At 39.7% G+C, this 21,582-nt stretch overlaps 1 protein-coding gene across 2 annotated transcripts in view; it reads right to left on the reverse strand.

Moving 5' to 3' along the window:
• Positions 1-925: 925 nt before the first annotated feature.
• pde2a (phosphodiesterase 2A) overlaps positions 926-21,582 on the reverse strand; it is a 179,113-nt gene continuing 158,456 nt past the window's right edge. For both annotated transcript variants that reach the window (XM_086164411.1, XM_086164412.1), the window contains exons 23-31: positions 18,650-18,772; positions 17,974-18,061; positions 11,428-11,475; positions 10,859-10,933; positions 10,669-10,768; positions 7,146-7,258; positions 6,080-6,118; positions 5,818-5,924; positions 926-2,360 (exon numbers count right to left, since the gene is read on the reverse strand). In XM_086164411.1, the coding sequence (XP_086020537.1) occupies positions 2,126-2,360; positions 5,818-5,924; positions 6,080-6,118; positions 7,146-7,258; positions 10,669-10,768; positions 10,859-10,933; positions 11,428-11,475; positions 17,974-18,061; positions 18,650-18,772 (928 nt within the window). In that variant the 3' untranslated portion in view covers positions 926-2,125. The remainder of the gene's footprint in view (positions 2,361-5,817; positions 5,925-6,079; positions 6,119-7,145; positions 7,259-10,668; positions 10,769-10,858; positions 10,934-11,427; positions 11,476-17,973; positions 18,062-18,649; positions 18,773-21,582) is intronic.

Raw genomic sequence — 21,582 nt, forward strand, 5'->3', positions numbered from 1 at the left:
TAATTGCTTGTTTAATTCATGAAACATTATTTTTATTGAGCTCTAACCTTAAAATATTCTTATTTAATGACTAATTGTTGCTGATCCATTTATGTTATTTCACAATGTACACTTTATAGATAATGACGTAATATCCTATATCTGTATTTCTCACTTTTTGCATTGTACCATGCCAAAACTGTTGCCATAAGAAATTAAGATTTTTCTTCACAACAGCACCAAATTCAAATGAAAAATTATGCTTTTTATGTGACACAAATGCTTAAAAATGGTGCTACAACAAATGAACAAGATCCGCCCAAAATACTTAAAGCACCACCAACAACATCTAAATAAATATCTTCAATGGTTATTTTTGTTTGGATCATACTTTTGTTTTCAGTTATCACATAATTCAGCAGTATGAAACTAAAGTGGTCAATAATTGTGTCTCTTTTTGGATGTAAATTTATGCTGTTCCTTTTCCTGCAGTCTCCCTTTTTTCTCTTAAAACACTTGCTTAACCTTCTCTGCTGTCCAAACACATAATTTATCCTTTATGAATCCCCGTGGCGAAATTGGTTCTTTGCAGTTCACCCATCATGGATGAATCATGAGCAGTAGACTGCTGTCAACCAGCACCGGGGAAGCTGGAAAGGATTTAGTGTCTTGCTTAAAAGCGCTTTAACACAACAGGCAGAGCCAGGACTCGAACTAGGAGACGATTGCTCTACCTCCTGTGCCACGCTGCCACCAACACACAATCAAAGTATGATCCATTTTGTAAGTTCATCAGCACATTGCAGCATTTCCTGAATAAAACAGTGGCACATTGTAACATTAAATGTCATCATTCTAAAATAAGGGGCGAACTGAGACTTTTTTTTAGCCCAAAACGTTTTTTTCCCTCTCTATAATATATGTACTGCTGTCATTTTTAAGAAGGATATTTTTTTTTTAACAGCTGCAGGTCTTTTTTTGAATAATAGTAATTTTGAATAATAATCATAATAATAATAATCATAATAATAATGAACTAATTAAGTGACATTTCATGATATCTGATGTTTCTCCAAGTATCAGATATAAACAACTTAGGGGCAAGGTGTTCATTCAGTTCAGCTGTGTAAATATGACATACTAAACAAAATCCAAATTTAAATCTTTCTATATTAAACACTATGAAAGGCAGCAAAGATGCACACTAAGGCAGAGCCATATGACAAGTCTGGCACATGTATACAACAAATGATGTGGATGTTTTAAAGGGTTTACTTTCACTTTGTGGGTTTAATAAATAAATACAACAGAATTTTGATTAAAAAATTCAAAGGTGTGGAGTGTGTCTTTTGAATGTCTTTGTGTGTCTTTTATTTACAATGTGGGACATCTAAACCAGAGACATCTAAACCAGAGACGTGTCTCTCATCATTAGTGTCTTTCAAGTCATCTATTAAGCCTCAAAAATTGAGCAAAGGTGAATTTATGGATAGACAAGGCTTGAATTAAACATTTTTTGTTCTAAGATAACTCTTATATGGGCTGAATATGGATGGCTGTTAATTTTCTAACAATAAAGAAATACTCTTTGAATTATATAAAACATCCAAGTGTTATGTTTTTTTAAAAAGCAGGATGATGGCAGCCGCTTGTATGTAGAAAATGCACAAGCCATTCATGTAAAATAAGCTATAATGAATGATATACTGAAAGTATCGACCTCAATCTCAAAAGATTTTTTTTTTCTCCATAAGGTAGATTATTCAGTCCCATATATATCTAAACACCATGCACATGTGTGCATGGTGTCTTAATCAAGTCTTAATCAAGATTTTGTGATGAAGTTGTGTTTTGGAGTAAAAACATTTTTTTCTTGTGTAGTCATTAAAAAAGCAAAAATCACCACCTTTTGCTGTCCTGAATTGAAGACAAGTATACTAGAACCACAGCAGAAGCACAGATTTTTGAAATCACTTGAATACTAAAAATCGGCTTGAAAATTCAAGCTGTCCCATCTGTAGGGCTGCTCGGCATCTACATTACCATCAGCAGAGATGTTACACTGTCTCTAGTCATAAGAAAGGGAATCTTTAGCTTCTGATTAGACTTCCGAAAACTTTGCCAAGTACTTGGAGGCCCTTCAATGTCACTGTCCCCTACCTCCGTCAACATTGTCAAGGCAGCCATTGAGGCAGAGGTTGTCTCTTCCGGAAGCACCCTGGGACTGCAGGAGCTCGTATTCCTGGTCCAGGAAATCTAGGCTGTTGTTGCTGGGCAATCCCCGAATGGTGAACTTGTGTGATACTTTGGTCCACTGCTCACGATTTGCTGCCACTCGCTCATACAGCTCAGTGGCTTCAGGAAATAGTTCAGACAACAGCCTAGCAGGACAGAGAAGCAGCTGTAAGATTTTGAAGTGATTATTTTCATCTTCAATCCAGTGTGTTGACCTGATTTATTCCTTTGTAGTCTTAATACTTTCATCTTTGTAACAAGATATTCTGCATAATCACATCATAACATTATCTATACTACCACTACAATTACTGCTATAAACAACAATAATAAAAAAACAATAAAATAAAAACCACTGTGAGGACTATTGCTGCTACTACTACTATTTCTAATATTACTATTAATAACAAAATGTTACTGTTAATACTGTAATACTAACAGAATATACACAAAATTGTAATATGAACAAATCCTCTTAAGATGGCTGCTGAAAAACAAGGGCGGTTTGCGAGGCTCCACTCCTGTCTTCTCCTTTTGCTCACAATACCCTTTTCTCCTTGCATTTTTGGTCTGCAAACTTCATTTTTTTTTAATTTCAAGATGGTGGGGAAAAAGAAAATCAAGGCTATAGGAAACCAAGGACATATTTCAGGATGTCTTGGGGACCTGTGCCATTCAACTGAACACAGAGGGTATGGCTGCACATAGTTTATTTGTCTGTGGCTGCTTGCACATCTTCTTGCACATCATCTCTGGCACAGACAAAAATGTCGATGCGCTAAAGCAATATTGAGCCATTAAAGGTAAAAGATGCAAATGTTATTGTTATCTTTCAGAACAATTATAGGACCATCATTATGAGGCCATTATTTCATTTAATAAATGTTTCTATAAATGCTAATAATAATGTTTCTCTTTGGGAGTGACCAGGATGGATAGGATAAGGAATGAGTTTATCATAGGGACTGCTCATGTTACATGTTTTGGGGAGAAGGTCAAGAAGACAGACTGAGATGGTTTGGGCATGTAAAACGGAGGGATAGTGAATATTTTGGTAGACGGATGCTGGAATTGGAGCTGCCAGGCTGGTGGTCTTGAGGAAGACCAAGGAAAAGATTTATGGACATAGTGAGAGAGGATACAGAGAATATGGTTAGATGGAGAAGGTTGATTTGCTGTGGCGACCCCTGAAGGGAAAAGCCGAAAGGCAAAGAAGAAATGTTTCCCAATATACACTATATGGCCAAAAGTATTCACTCACCCATTCAAGTAATCGGAATCTGGGGTTCCAATCACTTTAATGGCCACAGTTGTATAAAATCAAGCACTTAGACATGCAGACTGTTTTCACAAACATTTGTGAAAGACTGGGTCGCCCTCAGGAGCTCAGTGAATTCCAGCGTGAAATTGTGATAGGATGCCACCTGTGCAATAAATCCTGTCGTAAAATTTCCTCAACTGTCAGCTGAATTATAAGACCATGGGTGTGTTTGGAAACAAAAGCAACTCAGTAGAGTTTTGAAAAAATCTACCCAACAAAAATATCCTCCAGAAAAAAAAAGACAATTTATTTTACATATAACACAAAACACGTATTCTCACATGCGTGACGTTTCGAGCAAAAAGTAGGCTCTTCCTCAGATGCTTATTGGAAAAATATATGTTAACAAATATGTTACTGTGGCGCCATTTTTGAAGAGAAGAGAATGATCATGTGATCCATTCCCTCCCTTTTTTTTGTGCCTTTTGTTGGGTATATGATGTCCTTTTAAACATTTTAACATTATAACATTGTCTTCAACACTTTTCAAGAAAACGACCTGAAACACCGATACTTTTTTGCATTTTCACATATGTAGAGATATCTACGAATAGGGACTGAAAAAAACATTTGTAATTGAAGGGCTTCAGTATATAAAATACGTCTACATGAAGGATCAGAGCAACAGAAGAAATTAATACAGACAGTAAGAAACTATGTTGTGGACAGACACAGATACACAGATGGACAGACCTGTGGACATACCTATATATGGTCTGTCCATCTGTGTATCTGTGTCTGTCTCGGGTCGTTTCTCGAAAAGTAGTGAAGAGAATCTTATGACTTTAATGTTAAAATGTTAAAAGGATATCATATATCCAACAAGGGGCGCAAAGAAATAGCTGGATCAAAAAATGCTTGTGATCCAGAACCCATTCCTATCTTGGCAGTGGATGTGCGTGGTTTTCTTCTCTTAACTCAACGACAGCAACTCAGCCACAAAATGGTAAGCCACGTAAACTGAAGCGGGGTTAGTCGATGCTGAGGCACAAAGTGTGAAGAGGTCACCAACTTTCTGCAGTCAGTCATGACAGACCTCCAAATGGGGCCTTCAGATTAGCTCAAGAACAGTGGGCTGAGAGTTTCATAGAATAGGTTTCCATGGCTATGCAGCTGCACTGAAGCAACACATCACCAAGAGCAATGCAAAGTGTTGGATGCAGTGGTGTAAAGCATGCTGCCCCTGGACTCTAAAGCAGTGGAGATGCGTTCTCTGGAGTGACAAATCTTGGTCTCTATCTGTCAATCTGATGGATGAGTCTGGGTTTGGCGGTAGCCAGGAGAACAGTACTTGTCTGATAGCATTGTGCCAAGTGTGAAGTTTAGTGGAGGGAGGATTATGGTGTGGCGTTGTTTTTCAGGAGCTGGGCTTGCCCTCTTAGTTCCAGTGAACGGAACCAAGATATTTTGGACAATTCCATTCTCCCAAATTTGTGGGAATAGTTTAGAGCTGGCCCCTTCCTTTTCCAGCACAACTGTGCAACAGTGCACAAAGTAAGGTCCTTAAAGTGATGGATGACAGAGTTTAGCGTTGATGAACTTGACTGGCCTGCACAGAGTCCTGACCTCAAAACAATAGAACACCTTTCAGAGCAGAGCAGAGCCTCCCCAGAAGAGTCAAAGTTGTTATAGCTGCAAAGGGTGGACTGACATCATATTGAACCCTATGGATTAGGAATGGGATGTCACTTGAGTTCATATGTGACTTAAGGCGGGTGAGCGAATACTTTTGGTCATATAATGTACATCTCTCCCTTTGATATGATTTTTAAATGATTAACAACAATGGGACGAATACTAGGAGAAGAAGTAAGTACCAAGGTGTAGGACATTTGACCAATTTGCTCTCTTACTGAAAGGAATACACTTATGGCAGTTGCTGCCACCAGAAATTAAGTGTATCAAGTCATCAACAGAAAAAAAATCAATTTCATATGACTTAAATATCTTCAACTTTTGTGATTATGTAAACTTTACCATGTAAAGTGTCTGCACTATCAATTTTACTGTTTGTTATATTATTGTGAAACTGTACACTACATGTAAAAGGCTGCAAATTAGCTTACATTGTGTTATCCAATTGTTTGTGGCTGTGTTATATGTATTGTCCCTGTTAAACAATAAACAACAACATGTTATTCAATACATATTATTTTTTGCCGTTTGTGTTAGAGATCAGCCTTAGAGCCTTAGAGATCAGTATCTTACATCCTCTTTACATGGCTATGGAGGATGTGATGTAAAGACTGATAGGGCTGTATGGTTTAATGTATAATACACACTTGTATATAGGCATTGCAATGTGTTCCATGAAGCTGATCTGCAGTTCTGGGATATAGGCCTTCTCTCGGTCCATCATCTCACTTGGCCTGTTCCCCATGGCTTTTTCCTACACACACACACACACACACACACACACACACACACACACACACACACATGGACAATAAGCCGGCTATTCTGTGAAAAAAAAGTAGAAGCAACAACTACTAATCTACTGCTTGCTTATTAACTGAATAGTTTACTGAATAGTTGAAAACATACCAAATCTCCTTGAGAGAAGAACTCCTTATAAATCAGTTCCTGCAGAGATACAGACATGCATAAGTTTTTACTGATCAAAATGCTTCAATTTGACATTAATATCAATTCATTTTAGTTTAGACAATTGACATTCGTGCAATGTCAAACAACTTAAAAATACAAGCATCCATTTCTCTAGACTATTTCTGAATGCCTCCATTTATAGCCAACCCTAACCACATAATTGGCACTGGAAGATGGCACTGGAAGACGACAGCCTGTTGCAGCAGCTCAACTGGTATTGTAACACATGAATTTCCCCTTGAGGATCTATAAAGAATTCATTCATTCATTCATTCATTCATTCATTCATTCCATTTGTCACACCTGAATTTATTGAGTAACCTGTCAAGGTTTGTCTTAAAAGTGCAAATCTGTGTTCACCTGTGTCTTGTTGGCTCCCCTTGTGCGTGTGTGTGCATATACTCATACTTCTTTCGTTTCTCTGCTGGTAGGTTCATTTAATCTACAACACAGGTGACATTCTTCCTCTGTGTATTTTCTTGAGTTACCTATCTTGCTTGTTGTTTGCTTTTTGGATATATTTGTACTTTTGACTTGTTCATTTGAACTTCTGTTCAAATTCAAATGCTATTTGTCTGTAAGCACTGAGTTGAGAGCTGTGAGTCTAGCTATAACCACTGACATATGCTTATTTGTACATTGAACTGTGTAGGTTTTATGGTACAAGAATTATTTGATTAAAGACTATGTTCTAGTTGATTATCATAAAAATAGTTGTCTAGCTTATCTTAAACTTCCTTATCTGCAAAAAAAGTCAAACTTTATTGTCTTCAGTCTTCAATTCATACATCAATTACATCACGATGATTACATCACGTACTCATGAGTCCACTTCAGGTAACTCAGACCAAACAAGCTATTTCAAATGTTTACAGGTATTGTCACAATCTAAGGTCATTGCGTGCCAAAAAGAACTAGGATGATCCAAACATATTTTGCTGATTCTAGATGACTTAAGGTGTCATGGTCACTCAAGCATGCAGAAAGACACAATGGAACTGACAGCAATCTTGCGTGTGGTTTTCCAGCCCTTGGTTTGGTCTGACAGGTCACATGATGTCATCAGCAAGCAGAGCAGCATGGAGCGGTGGGTACCACTTTTTCGATCATATCCATCTTTAACACACACACACAGGACACACAGGGTTAGATGGAGGAGGTTGATATACAGATTAAAAATAATTTAAAAAATGCTTAAATTATGAGAAACTGAGGTGTCTGAATTGCTGCAAATGGTCTGAGTCAACAAACCTGTCACCTATATCTGTTTAAGAGTTTATGAACACATAGGATTGCTAGGACAACTGGCCAGAGTAACCAAGGTCAAAAGTTGGGATTGGTTCAATTGAGACAAAAAGAGACAATTACATTGGCCGAATGCTCTCCAGGCTCTGTGCTTTTTTGTAATAAAATTGTTTTATATAATCAAGATGATGTCAATGGAGTCTTCATCACTTTTTGGTAAACTACAAGAAATTTGGATTCACAAACAGAATTAGCTGTGGAATCCAGCAACTGCCGACAGCTTCATTGACACTCCTGGACCATGTCGACATCAGGTAACTATTTCTCATGAACAGGACGCTGCTTTTGTGGGAGGCTGTTGTGAGTGGTTGCTGGCATGATGGACTGAAAAAGAATAACCAATGATGATGATGTGTGGATGTTGGAGTAAGGCTCAGTCTAAATTGGGGTTTTGCTTGTTGTAATGAGGGGAAATTACATAGATGAAAATAAGAGGATTAAAAGGAAGTAAGAGGAAAGAAAAGTTGAAGTTGGGTAAAGAAAAAAGAATAATGAGAAATAGGAAGATATGGGGAATAAAGAGAAACAGAAGTTGAAAAAGAGTTAAATAGCCTAATTAGTAGAGATTAATAAAGGCCTGTGGCTTCTTAATGGTAAGGCGTGTGGATTAGACACTGCCTGAAAATTGGCATCGCGAAAAAAGGGGGACCATATCCCAGGGCCCTGGGGAAATTGCCAAAATAAGATAAGGGTAAGAGAAGATGAAATAAGGATAAAATGAAAATAAGAGACTATGTCTGTGGGGTCATCCAGGTCATGGTGAATTCCTGTCAGAATCTTATCGTGGCAACTGGACTTGAATTTCTTCACTTGAACAATCATCTAAGAGGCTTCTTCAGTTCATGAAGAAGCCTGTCCTGGCCGATTGTCTTTTATCACATAGTACCCCTGACAGTTTTCTCCATCCATTCCAAGTTGCTTGAACCCGTCTCTTCACCTCTTTTCCACACTTTCCGTTGCTCTGGACCGTTGACCCTAAGTGCCTGAAATCCTCTAACTTCTTGATCTCCACTCCCTGTAGCCTTACCGTTCCACCCGAATTCCTCTCATTCACACACATATACTCTGTCTTGCTGCAACTAACTTTCATTTCTCTTTTCCAGCGCATACCTTCACCTCTCTGGATTTTCCTCAACCTGTTCTCTGCTCTCACTGCAGACCACATTGTCATCTGCAAACATCATGGTCCATGGAGATTCCTGTCTAACCTCATCTTTCAGCCTATCCATCACTACTGCAAACAAGAAGGGGCTCAGAGCTGATCCCTGATGGAGTCCAAACTCCACCTTGAACTTCTCTGTTACCCTTACAGCACATTGCACCACTGTCTCACAGCTAGCACAGCTAGTCCGACACTAGTCTAACACACTAGTCTGCCATTCAAGATTTTCTTATACTATTCTTCTGGCCTTCTCTGTACTTCTCTATTAGAATTCTCAAAGCAAATACTCCATCTGTAGTACTCTTTACTGGCATGAAACCGTACAGCTGTTCACAAATGCTGACTTCTGCCCTCGGTCTCTCTCATCTCTAGAGAGACGAGATCTCTCATCTCTCATCTCCATCTTTCATCGCTGATCTGATCTGATCTCATCTGATCTCATCTCAGCTCATCTCATCTCAGTACCATAGTAGTACAACTTAAAGCCTGCTCCTAAGCTTCTAGCCTTACTACCTTTCCACCTGGTCTCATGGACACACAGTATATCCACCTCCCTTTTTGGCATCATGTCGACCAACTCTTTACCTTTTCCTGTCATAGTCCCGATATTCCAAATTCCTACTCTCAGTCCCAGACTCTTGCCTTTCCGCTTCTCTCTTTGCTTCCGAACATGCCTTCCTCCTCTCCTTCTTTGATCTACAGTAGCCCACTTTCCATTGGTTCTCCGTAGGTCAACAGTACTAATGGTAGTCGTTGTTAACCCGGGCCTCGACCGATCCAGTTTGATCTGGTTATTTAAGATTAATTCGCATGTTTGGTTTTGGCAAAAGTTTTATGCCAGATGCCCTGCCTGACGCAACCCTCTGCATTTATCTGGGCTTGGGACCGGCTCAGTGAGACACTGGCCTGCGCCCCATCGAGGCTGGCTCAGGGAGACACCGGCCCGTGCCGCCCTGAGGCTGCATCCTGCCCTTAGGCAGCATTTCTTCGGAATCTGTTTAGATATGGTTTCTATTTTGCGCAGATAATACAACTAATAGTAAGAAGCTTGGCAACGGACTGATCAGCTAAAGTAAATTACTTTTACAATGTACACTGTAAAAATCACAGGATTCTAAATGAAACTGCAGGTTCTTTGAAGAACTTGAACTGTGCATACCTCTTTGTATGAAAAAATACCTAATCTTTTTTGAACCTTAAAATTCAATCTTTCAACTTTGCGATGATTACTTCTAGCTAATTAATAAGTCTTTTCATTGAAATTAAGGAATGCTTTATATTGATGCATTTTTTAACCCATGAAGATTCACTTCTATTAAACAATAATTTGCTAATATTTGACAATATATTGATTTTTAATTGTGGAGTATGACTAAAAGGTTGTGGGTTTCTGGGCTAATGTTATGGCACAGAGGTTCCTTCTAAGAAGCAGACAAGCAGAAGGGAAGTAGAAGACATAGAAATAATCAAGGAAAGGATGAATACCTAAAGTGCAGTACTTTTAGAACTATCAGTGAGTTATATATATATGAGCTATTATGTAGTTACATTCACAGGGTTAAAAACTCCAGGAGAAATTCAGGAGAGATTTTAATGATTATGGTAAAAATTTGACCTCACATCTGTAGGTTGAGACAATGAGCAAGCAAAACATGTACCTCACTTAATTAGTTAATTGTACATAATCATAATTAACTGAATGATAATGATAATGATTAGTAATAATAAATAACAATCAGATTATTATAATAACATGTTGTATTCGTAATATTACTGATCAAAAAGGTGGGAATACTTTGTTCACTTCTCACACTCTATAAAATCTCAATGTGTTTACATGTCAATAAAAACAGATCCAATGTTTTCCTTTTTTTGTCTTTGTTTAACCATTTATTTAACCATTTATTTTCCAAATAATATGGGATGCAAATAAAAGATGTAATAATATACATCACAACACCCAAACATTAACAAACGATGGGAAAAATGTTAAAAAAATAAAAAATAAAAAAATGAAATAAAATAAAAAACAACAACATGAAGACTAAGTGTGACCTACCATTGGCCATTTTCTGCAAGTCCTTGAATATGCGTAGATGGTGAGCAAGGTCTGTGGCCAGAATTATGTCTCTCATCAAATCCAGCATTCGCTGGTAGTCCTGATAATAGCAGACAGAAGAATATATGAAATGAATATGTGAAAAGTGAGCAAAATGAAGACAGTTTGCAAAGTTTGTTTGATGACTTACCTTCCGGGAGAACTTCTCAAAAATGTTGCAGCCTTGAGTATTCAGAATGGCAATGGTCTGGGCAAAATGATGTCTCTGTCATGGCAAATAAATAGAGGCAATGTTAATACACATTTTTTTTTGTTATATCACCCTCTCGTTTACTATGACTTTGTGGCGGTTCGTGTTTAGTTTCTTCATTTCAAGTGTTTCTTTCATCTGAAATTCTGTGATTCGTGTGGGAATGAATTATTCAACCATAAAAACACAGTTATTCAAAGATACACAGATAAGAGCACCAACAAAGTCTCAATGTAACATGTTTTGTTGTAGGTAGGAGGAATCTGTAGTTTACTTTTTGACAGCTAGATCAGGTTACCCTGTCAATCACTCACAGAAAGTAAAGCTGTAAATCATTAAACTTGAAGCCGCATCGTTTTCTTTGATTTCTGATGTACATGGCACAGAATGTAACATAATGCATGTTTTAAGATTTGCAACATATGTTTTAAGATTTAATGTATGTTTTAAGATTTAAAACAAAAAACTCCCCCACCCACCATCCATCTAGGTGATTTAACAAAATTTACCTCCATCACAGATCCCTCTGAGCTGTAGAGTGCAGCCAGCACTGATTGCTATAAATAGAGACAGTAATTTTATTGATCCTCATGAAAAAACAGCTTCCGAATAACAATTGCAATTACCACTAATGGTCAGATATGTTGACTATACACAAATGCACACACAAAAATACGTAAAGTGGTTCGTGGGGGGCACTCCCGTACTTGACTACATCTCTGAAAGTCATATAAATATATATAAATTGAACAACTTATAACAAGTTTGAATTCAAAAAAAGATTAAACACTACATTAATTTAGTTATTGAAACCGTCAATTTTTCATACACCCATAAAGGATAATGTATTCTACTCTTTGAACCATAAACAAGCAATACTCACAATACATGGAATGTTTATTGGGATCAAGCTGTGAAGCCATGGAATCCATTTTGGCACAATGCTGGATGAATTGTAACCTTTGAAATTGATGTTGACAGGCCAAGGCTTTTGGATAACTCTTTTTGGTTGTTTTGTTGTTATAATTACACACAACACTAAGTTGGAAGCTGCAACATTCTTTTCCTCTAAAACATCTTGAGTTTTCATTTAAAGGTGAATTAGTCAGATTAGTTAGTTAGTTAGAACAAGAACAAGAAGAAGAGGAGGAGTGCGTGTTCGGAAACAGAGAGAGAGGAGGAAAGGAAAGAGCCTGGGACTGAGAGTAGGGACTCTGAATATTGGGACTATGACAGGAAAAGGTAGAGAGTTGGTCGACATGATGCAGAGAAGGAAGGTGGATATACTGTGTGTCCAGGACACCAAGTGGAAAGGTAGTAAGGCTAGAAGCTTAGGGACAGGCTTTAAGTTGTACTATTATGGTACTGACAACAAGAGAAATGGAGTAGGAGCTATCTTGAAGGAAGAGTTCGTAAGGAACGTCCTAGAGGTGAAAAGAATGTCAGATAGACTTATGAGTCTGAAACTGGAAATTGAAGGTGTGATGCTCAATGTTGCTAGTGGCAATGCCCCACAGGTGAGATGTGAATCTGAAGAGAAGGAGAAGTTCTGGAATGAGTTAGATGAAGTGATGCAGAATATTCCCAGAAATGAGAGGGTGATAATTGGTGCAGACTTCAATGGACATGTTGGTGAAGGCAATAGAGGGGATGAAGAAGTGATGGGCAGATTTGGTATCCAGGATAGGAATGCAGAGGGACAGATGGTGGTAGATTTTGCAAAAAGGATGGAAATGGCTGTAGTGAAAACCTTTTTCCAGAAAAAACAGGAACATATGATAACTTATAAGGACGGAGGTAGGAACACGCAGGTAGACTACATCTTCTATAGACAAGGTAACCTGAAAGAGATCACTGACTGCAAAGTAGTTGTAGGTGAGAGTGTAGCCAGACAGCATAGGATGGTGGTTTGTAGGATGACTCTGGTGACAAGGAAGATGAAGAGGACAAAGGCAGAGCAGAGGACAAAATGGTGGAAGCTGAAAAGGGAGGAGTGTTGCATGGTTTTCAGGGAGGAGTTGAGAAAAGGTCTGGGTGGTCAGGGTGAGCTTCCAGATGATTGGACAACAGCTAGTGTTATCAGTACTTGGTTTGTCATCTGGAAGGAAAGTAGATAAGGAGACTTGGTGGAATGAGGAAGTGCAGGAGTGTATACAGAGAAAGCGGTTAGCAAAGAAGAAGTGGGATACTGAGAGGACTGAAGAGAACAGACAGGAGTTCAGGGAGATGCGGCGAAAGGTAAAGATAGAGGTAGCAAAGGCAAAACAAAGGGCTTATGATGACTTGTATGCTCGGTTGGATAGTAAGGAGGGTGAGAATGAGCTATACAGGTTGGCGAAACAGAGAGATAAGGATGGAAAGGATGTACAACAGGTCCGGGTGATTAAGGACAGAGAGCGAAATGTATTGACAGATGCTAGAAGAGTGATGGGTAGATGGAAAGAGTACTTTGAAGAGCTGATGAATGTGGAAAATGAAAGAGAGGCAAGGGTAGAAGAGGGGACTATTGTAGACCACAAAGTTGCACACAATAGTAAAAGTGAGGTGAGGAAGGCATTGAAGAGGATGAAGAGTGGAAAAGCAGTTGGTCCTGATGATATACCTGTGGAGATGTGGAAGTGTCTAGGAGAGACAGCGGTAGATTTTCTGACTAGATTGTTCAACAGGATCTTAGAGAGTGAGAAGAATGCAGACAAAGTGTGATGGTGCCTATTTTTAAGAATAAAGGGGATGTGCAGAATTGCGGCAACTATAGAGGGATAAAGTTGATGAGCCATACAATGGAGTTTTGGGAAAGAGTAGTGGAAACTAGACTGAGAGCAGAAGTCTGTGAACAGCAGTATGGCTTTATGCCTAGGAAGAGTACTACAGATGCAGTATTTGCGTTGAGAATGCTAATAGAAAAGTACAGAGAAGGCCAGGGGGAGCTGCATTGTGTTTTTGTAGACCTAGAAAAAGCATATGACAGGGTGCCAAGAGGGGAGCTCTGGTATTGTATGAGGAAGTCTGGAGTGGCAGACTAGTATGTTAGACTGGTGCAGGACATGTATACTAGCTGTGAGACACTGGTACGGTGTGCTGTAGGGGTAACAGAGAAGTTCAAGGTGGTTCTGGGACTCCATCAGGGATCAGCTCTGAGCCCCTTCTTGTTTGAAATGGTGATGGACAGGCTGACAGATGAGGTAAGACAGGAATCCCCATGGACCATGATGTTTGTGGATGACATTGTGATCTGTAGTGAGAGCAGAAAACAGGTAGAGGAAAATCTAGAGAGGTGGAGGTATGCTCTGGAAAGGAGCGGAATGAAAGTTAGTCGCAGCAAGACAGAATATATGTGTGTGAATGAGAGGAACTCAGGTGGAACGGTGAGGCTACAGGGAGTGGAGATCAAGAAGCTGGAGGATTTCAGGTACTTTGGGTCAACAGTCCAGAGCAACGGAGAGTGCAGAAAAGAGGTGAAGAGACGGGTCCAAGCAGGTTGGAATGGGTGAAGAAAAGTGTCAGGGGTACTGTGTGATAGAAGACTTTCAGCCAGAATTAAAGGAAAGGTGTACAAGACAGGGGTGAGACCAGAGATGATGTATGGACTAGAAACTGTTACAATGACCAAAAGACAGCAGGCAGAACTAGAGGTTGCAGAGATGAAGATGTTGAGGTTCTCTTTGGGAGTGACCAGGATGGATAGGATCAGGAATGAGTCTATCAGAGGAACAGCACATGTTAGATGTTTTGGAGAGAAGGTCAGAGAAGCCAGACTGAGATGGTTGGGTCATGTACAGAGGAGGGATAGTGAATATATTGGTAGACGGATGCTGGAATTGGAGCTGCTCTTCTCTCATAAAGAGAAGATTTATGGACGTAGTGAGAGAGGATATGAGGTAGTTGGTGTGAGAGAAGAAGATATAGAGAATAGCTCTATATCTTTGATTGGAGAAAGTTGACTCGCTGTGGCGACCCCTGACGGGAAAAGCTGAAAGAAGTTCTTTTTTTTTTTTTTTATTTCACACATGAGCATTACACTTAAAAGAGCAGACAAAAGTCCTGAAATGAGTCAAGTTAATAGTTGAAAGATTATTTTTTTATTTCTAATTAATAGAATTTTTTAGCAAATATAGATCTTGAGATTTTTTTAAAGCATCTTTATCGTCTGAGATTCTGACTAGATATAATCAGACTCACCGCAACACACAGTGCAGAGTCTGGAACCAGGCCTTTAAAGAGGGGCTGGATTCTTGTTGGGGGCTCAACCCGGTGGACGAGAGGGTAGCCTCCCTCCACTTTCAGGTGGAGGGATGGGTTTTGACTATTGTCTGTAGCTATGCAGCAGTTCAGTTTACCGACCCTTCTTGGCATCCCTAGAGGGACTGCTGGAGAGTGCTCATACCAGGGACTCCCTCATTCTACGGGGAGACTTCAACACTCATGTGGGCAACATCAGTGTGACTTGGAAGGCCATGATTGGGAGGAACAGTCCCCCTAAACTGAACCCAAGCGGTGTTTTTGTGTTACTGGACTTCTGGCTCATTACGGATTGTCCATCACAAACGCCATATTTAGGCACTAAGGTGTCCATATGTGCACTTGGCACCAACCCACCTTAAGCCACAGTTCTTTGATCCATTTGTGATCATGTTGTTGGACCTGCAGTAGCATGTCCTAGACACTAGGGTGAAGAGAGGGGCGGAGCTGTCAACAGATCACCACCTGGTGGTGAGCTGGCTCCGATGGTGGGAGGGGATGCTGGTTAGACCTGGCAGACCCAAACTTAAAATGAGGGTCTTCTGGGAACGTCTAGCAGAGTCCCCTGTAAGAAGGAGTTTCAACTCCAACCTACGGCAGGGCTAGAGCCACGTCCCGAGGGAAGCGGGGCACATTGACTTTGAATGGGCCATGTTCCATGCTTCCATTGTCAAAGTGGCAGACTGGAGCTCCAGTGGAGGTGTCCATAGCCATCTGGGAGGAGGCCACGGGGAAGAGCTAGGACACGCTGGAGAGACTATGTCTCTAGGCTGACCTGGGAACTCCTTGGGGTCCCCCAAAAGGAGCTGGACCATGTGGCTGGGGAGAGGGAGGTCTGAGCCCCACTACTCCGGCTGCTGCCCTGCGAACCGACTCCAGATAAGCAGGGGAAGATGGATGGATAGATGGATCTTTGTCATCTGGCTTCAATGCAACCAACTCAGATTTACAAACTGTAACCAGCCACGATGGATTGTGTGGGATATAAAATGCAATTTATCCATTCGTAAAAGCTAAAGAAGAAATCTTTATATTTGTTGATACCAATAGTTCTGAGATACTATAAGATACTATACAAACAAACTTTGTAATCAAGCAAATTTAGCAAGAGAATACTTTTAAATGCTTTTCCTTTGCCAGGACAAATATCAGTGATTGTATTATATCTTTTATCGTTGTAAATAGTCTGCCAAAAATGTGCAATTTGCTCTCATTTCCAGGGCTGACAACGAAATGATATCCTGATGTCAGTCCTGGGTAAGAAGTTCGAGCAGCTCGCTCTCAACACATCATCTGGGAGAGACCTGAGAGGCATTCTGTGACTGATCGGAAATTTGAAGTGGGCTTGGTCAATGGAAAAGCATAGGTGGTGTCATTCCTGCTTTTCCGCTACCATGGGACATTGTAGATTGATTAGTAATCTTGAGGGGAAATGATAGAAGGATGAAGTATGAAAATCTATGTAATTCATCTACCAAGGAATATAGAGACATTAAAATGAATAGTAATTCTTGGAAAGAGGTAGCCTGAACATTGCGTCTGTTGCAAAAAAGGCAAAACTGCTTGTACAGATGAAGAAAAGTGGGGATCCCAGCAGGAGGAAATAAGTCCCAGCACTTCACTCTTTGCTGTAGCAGCTTGATGCTAATACCATTAAATAGTACTGTACTTAGTACAGTAAACTCGGTCTTCCCCAAGCTTGTTAAACTGTCTGATCCCAATATTTATTTTATTATTTCTATTATTTCTTTTAGCTATTATTAGTGTGGGTTGCCCTGTTTTTGAATTTCTGTTCAGGGCACCCTACAAAGGCACAAAAAGTACTGGTATCATTATTCAATTTGAGGCAGGAAATAAGATGTCTGTCATGTCAATTTGATACTTACGTGCATGCTTGAAAACAAGTGATTGTGCTTTGCTCATTATGTCAGAAGTCTTGCTATACTTTATTGCTTACTTTACTTTGGTGCACAAAAAAGGTCACCATCGCTGGATATGCCTGCACCTTATTGAAGTAGAGGGAATCAGTTTCTTTGAAGGTGCTTTCTATTTGAATTTTTAAAATCCATGTAAGGATTTAAATATTACAAGCTGCAAAGATAAAAAATATAAATCTTTACAAACAGGAAAGTAGTTTTCAGATTATAGAAATATCCCAGCCATGTTGAATATCTATAAATGTCTAATGTCTTTAATTGCCTAACTGACAAATGCTATGCTGTTAAAAACATTATATTTCCTTACTACCAATATAAAATAATTAGACAGTGCTTTTTTTAAATAAGTTTATCATATTTAAGCCATTTAATACATTTGCTAATTGCAACCTGCATTGTTTATCTTACCCTCAAAAGGGAAATATGGCTTATCTAGAATAAAATCTACTATATATCAAAGAGAAGTTACCAAAGGATTGATATTAGAAAGAAATCTACAGAAAAAAAGAAAAACTGCCGGCAATCACATTGGAATCACCAGAAAGTCTCCCTTTAAAAATCACAAGAATGTTGTTCAGACACATGTAGAAACTTGAAAATTATGTGAAAATGCCTGACATGGAAACATAAATAAATAAATAAATAAAATGTCTGAAAAATTCTCAAAAATTGGGGAAATAATAATTAAAATGAGTAGAATAATTTTTTGAAGGCCTATTTGAATTCTAAGATTTAAACTTTTATTTTGGGGTCCAGAGCCTTAAAAAGTTGAGAATCCCTACTTTTCCTGACAATGAATGTTAATCTCTTTACCTCATTTGCATATTTGCTGCTGCTTAATTTCATTTAAAAATACTGGAATGCCATCTGTGCTCTCACCGAGGCCACTTGAAAAGAATTGTTGGTGCCACGATGGTCCAGATCATGGCACATGCAGGAGACAAATAGAGCTAAAATCTCTATATCCCTAAAAAGAGAAGACAGTAGGAGGAGAGCAATGTTAAAAATTATTAAATGTTCAGAAAATTAATAGAGTTTAATTTTCGCAACTTGTGTCTGCATTTTTATAAGTGAGCTGATAATTTCCAGCAAAATAACTTCAGGAGGTACTCTGTGAGCAGGTCGGCAAGGACCTTGAAAAGGGGTTTTTATTGTTATCGTCACACTATTAATCGCAATTATCAAAATCCTAATCACATCAGCCCAATTGGTACACCCCAAAATTGAATCAATTGGTGACACATAATTTGATAATTACAGTTGTCTTCCCTCACAATATCAAGCGCATTCCTTTGAAAAAGAATTAAACTGGGTTTGATTTAATAAATTAATAAACTGTAACCGAAAATATACTAGGAAAATGGAATCTATATAAAAACTATCATGCATTTTTAAACTGCTGTATTTGATTAATATACATTCGACCTAATCAGAGGCACAGATACCAATAGGCTTCCTGTCATGCAATAGAAGTTCTTAGAATTGAAAGATATGGGTCTTTTACAACCTCTGACTGATATGTGCTCCAGTCCACAGAGCTGAATTTCATACTCACTCAAGGTAGTTTGAAAGTCCAAGGTTTTTGTACAGTAGAAAGCAGAAGTGTGAGACAGAGAAAGCGTGCATCCAGTTGTGGTAAGGAGGGTCCCTGTACCCTCTCTTTACCATCAGGCAGAACCTGTGACACAGAAACTATGGCTTATCATCATCAAAACTTAGGGCCCCTGAGGCATTAATTCTTTCTAACAGATTGCACAATTATTTTGTTTTGGTGTTTTACGTTTGAATAAACAAATAATTGCATAAAAGTCAAGTTTTCACATGGTGGGAAGGCATGATTTCAATAAGAAGTTCCTATGTTTTAATTTATTTTCATGCCCATGTATGGTGAGCTGCGGCAAACATTTTTGTTTACAAACAAGACAGCAATGCACTGTTTCAGTGAGAAAATCAATGCTGTTGGAAGACCAACAAACCAGAGACTTAACATAAACAGTATAATACTGAAGTCAAAGATAAAAATGGAAAATTAACACAATAAAAAAATACTGACAAATACTTAATGTCTGCATGGCAGGAAAACATGTTCTCTTAATGTCCTTTTCAATATTAGGGAATCTATTTGAAGACTGAGTAAACTACAATGCATGCAATGCAATTAATCTTCAGTGATTACATTTTTCAGTATCTCAAGACTCAAGATTTTTAAATGTCATTATGCAGATATAATGTTGACTGGGAGCCCAGAGAAGGAGTGTTTATCATTCTATTTTAAAAAGGAGGCACAAGCGTGATATGTACATGGTATGTGGACATGGTGTATATAATAGACATAGTATATAGAATTTACATAGTATGTACAAATAGACAGTACATACACATTGGAGTAGAATAGAATAGAATAAAAATAGGATGTAGCAGCAGGATGGTAGAGTAATGTGATTAAAGTGCAGCTTAGTGCAAATCCCTGTGTATAGGAGGTGGGTGTATGATAGTCTCTACAGGGTTTGAGCTCTGAGTGGTCATCAACTGGGGAGCAGTGTGTTTGTTTGTGACTGAACAGGGAGGGGTACATGTCTGAGTGCTCTGCTGGGGGATGGGGGGGTGGTTGCTTGCAAGGGGGGAGGGGAGATTGCTTTTATGTCTCTAGTAAAAGCTGTCTCTCAGCCGTGATGTATTGGTTTCAACTTTACTGTACTGCTTTCCTGATGGAAGCGGCACAAATAGGCTATTGCTAAGGCGGATCAGATCCATTACAATGAGTCGGACCTTCCGGGCGGCATAGACTGAGCCCAGATTTGGAAGTAAGCAGGCCATAATGCTCTATGCTGTTATCATTACTGAGCCAGCTACTTTCTGTCTCTTGCCATGCAGCTGCCATACCATACTGTTGCACTGAGGCAGAGGGTGCTCTCTATCATGGCTCTGTAAAAGTTCGTTAGCAAGTAGGAAGAGGGCTTAACTTGCTTCAGCTTCCTGAGGGAGAAGAGTCGCTGTTGGGCCTTCTTCACCAGGTGTGAGGTGTTCACCACCCAAGACAGGTGGGATACAATATGGGTACCCAGGAACAGAGGGCTGTCTATACACTCTACTATCTCCACATGTATGTAGAGGGGAGCATGTTTCATTCTCCTGGACTTCCTATGATCCAGTTCAATCTCATCTCAAACAGTCATGTGTGAAAGGGATAAGAGGACAGGGCTGAGTACACAGCCCTGTGGCATGCCAGTGTTGAGGATCAGTGGGGAAGATGTGTACTCATTCTCACCACTTGAAGCAAGTTGGAAGATATGGATGTTGTTTTCAAGGCATCATCTAGGGGGACAGTGAATAAGCACCTTCGGCTGATGTGCGTCCTAATCATCAGCAACGGAGAGATTCGGCATCAAGGATCCAAAAGCCGGAATAACAGTAGGCAGGCTCAACTGACGTGGGCTCAAGATCTTTTAACTCAAGAGGGAACTGAGGCCTCTAAACCAGCAGTGCTGGATGGTGAAAGAGGAATAAAAAGAAGGTTCATTCCAACATTGGAGACCGCCACACCATTTCAGGTCAGAGTACCCACTCGTTCTGAATTCAAAGAGGTCATGAGTATGACACGGACCAGTGCTGCACAAAGGTCGAGTTGAGTGGCATACAAAGTGTAAAAACATTGCCCAAGACTCCTGCAGAGGCTTTTGAGACTAATTAGTGTTGTATGATGGAGGGGCAAAGTGGAGAGGAACGGGAAAGTGGAGGACAAACATCGATTCCATGTTGATGGACTTATCCCATCCGTTAGCGGAAAGCCTGTGAAAAGTCTTCAAAAGATGGCACTCTATGAAAAAAAAAATCATCTATCCAGGTAACCCAGGAGGATTTGAGGAGGTGGTTGTAAGCAATGGGTGGTCAACGCTTCCGGGTAAATTGAAATCCTTCAAGCACAGAATCCTGCTGAGACTCTTGTGGCCATTGTTGATTTATGAAGTCCCAATGTCCACACTTGAGGACTTTCAACAGATCAGATCAACAGCCAGTTCCTATGCAGGTGGCTTGGGCTACCAAGGAGCTTCAGCAGCATGGCCCTGTATGGCCATACCAACAAGCTCCAGCTCCCACTTGCCAGCCTGATATAGGAGTTTATGATCGCCAGAGCCAGGGTAATGCTGCCCGACAGGGACTAAGTGGATGATACTATCTACTTTGCGGGCATCACAGTTAGAACTGGATGGAAGTGGCAGGCCCGGAAAGAAGGAAGAAGCAAGATTGTGATATGGCATCCTGGTAGGTCCAGTAGCAGTTGGTCAAACTGGGGCTTGGGAGCCAGACAAGAAGCCAGTTTGACAAAGCGCAGGGGAAAGAGAGACGGTGGCGGATCCAGGAAGAGATCTGGACAGAGGTGAGGGAGGAGCGGCATAGCAAGGAGGATCTACTAAATATCGATGTACTTTTTCTGTTGGGGTGCCCAAATTTATGCACCTGCTTACTTTTGTTTCAGAAATTATTGCT

The sequence above is a fragment of the Fistularia commersonii genome, chromosome 18, assembly GCF_037954325.1.
Source record: "Fistularia commersonii isolate RoL2024-O1a breed Wild chromosome 18, RoL_Fcom_v1.0, whole genome shotgun sequence".
Lineage (NCBI taxonomy): Eukaryota > Metazoa > Chordata > Actinopteri > Syngnathiformes > Fistulariidae > Fistularia > Fistularia commersonii.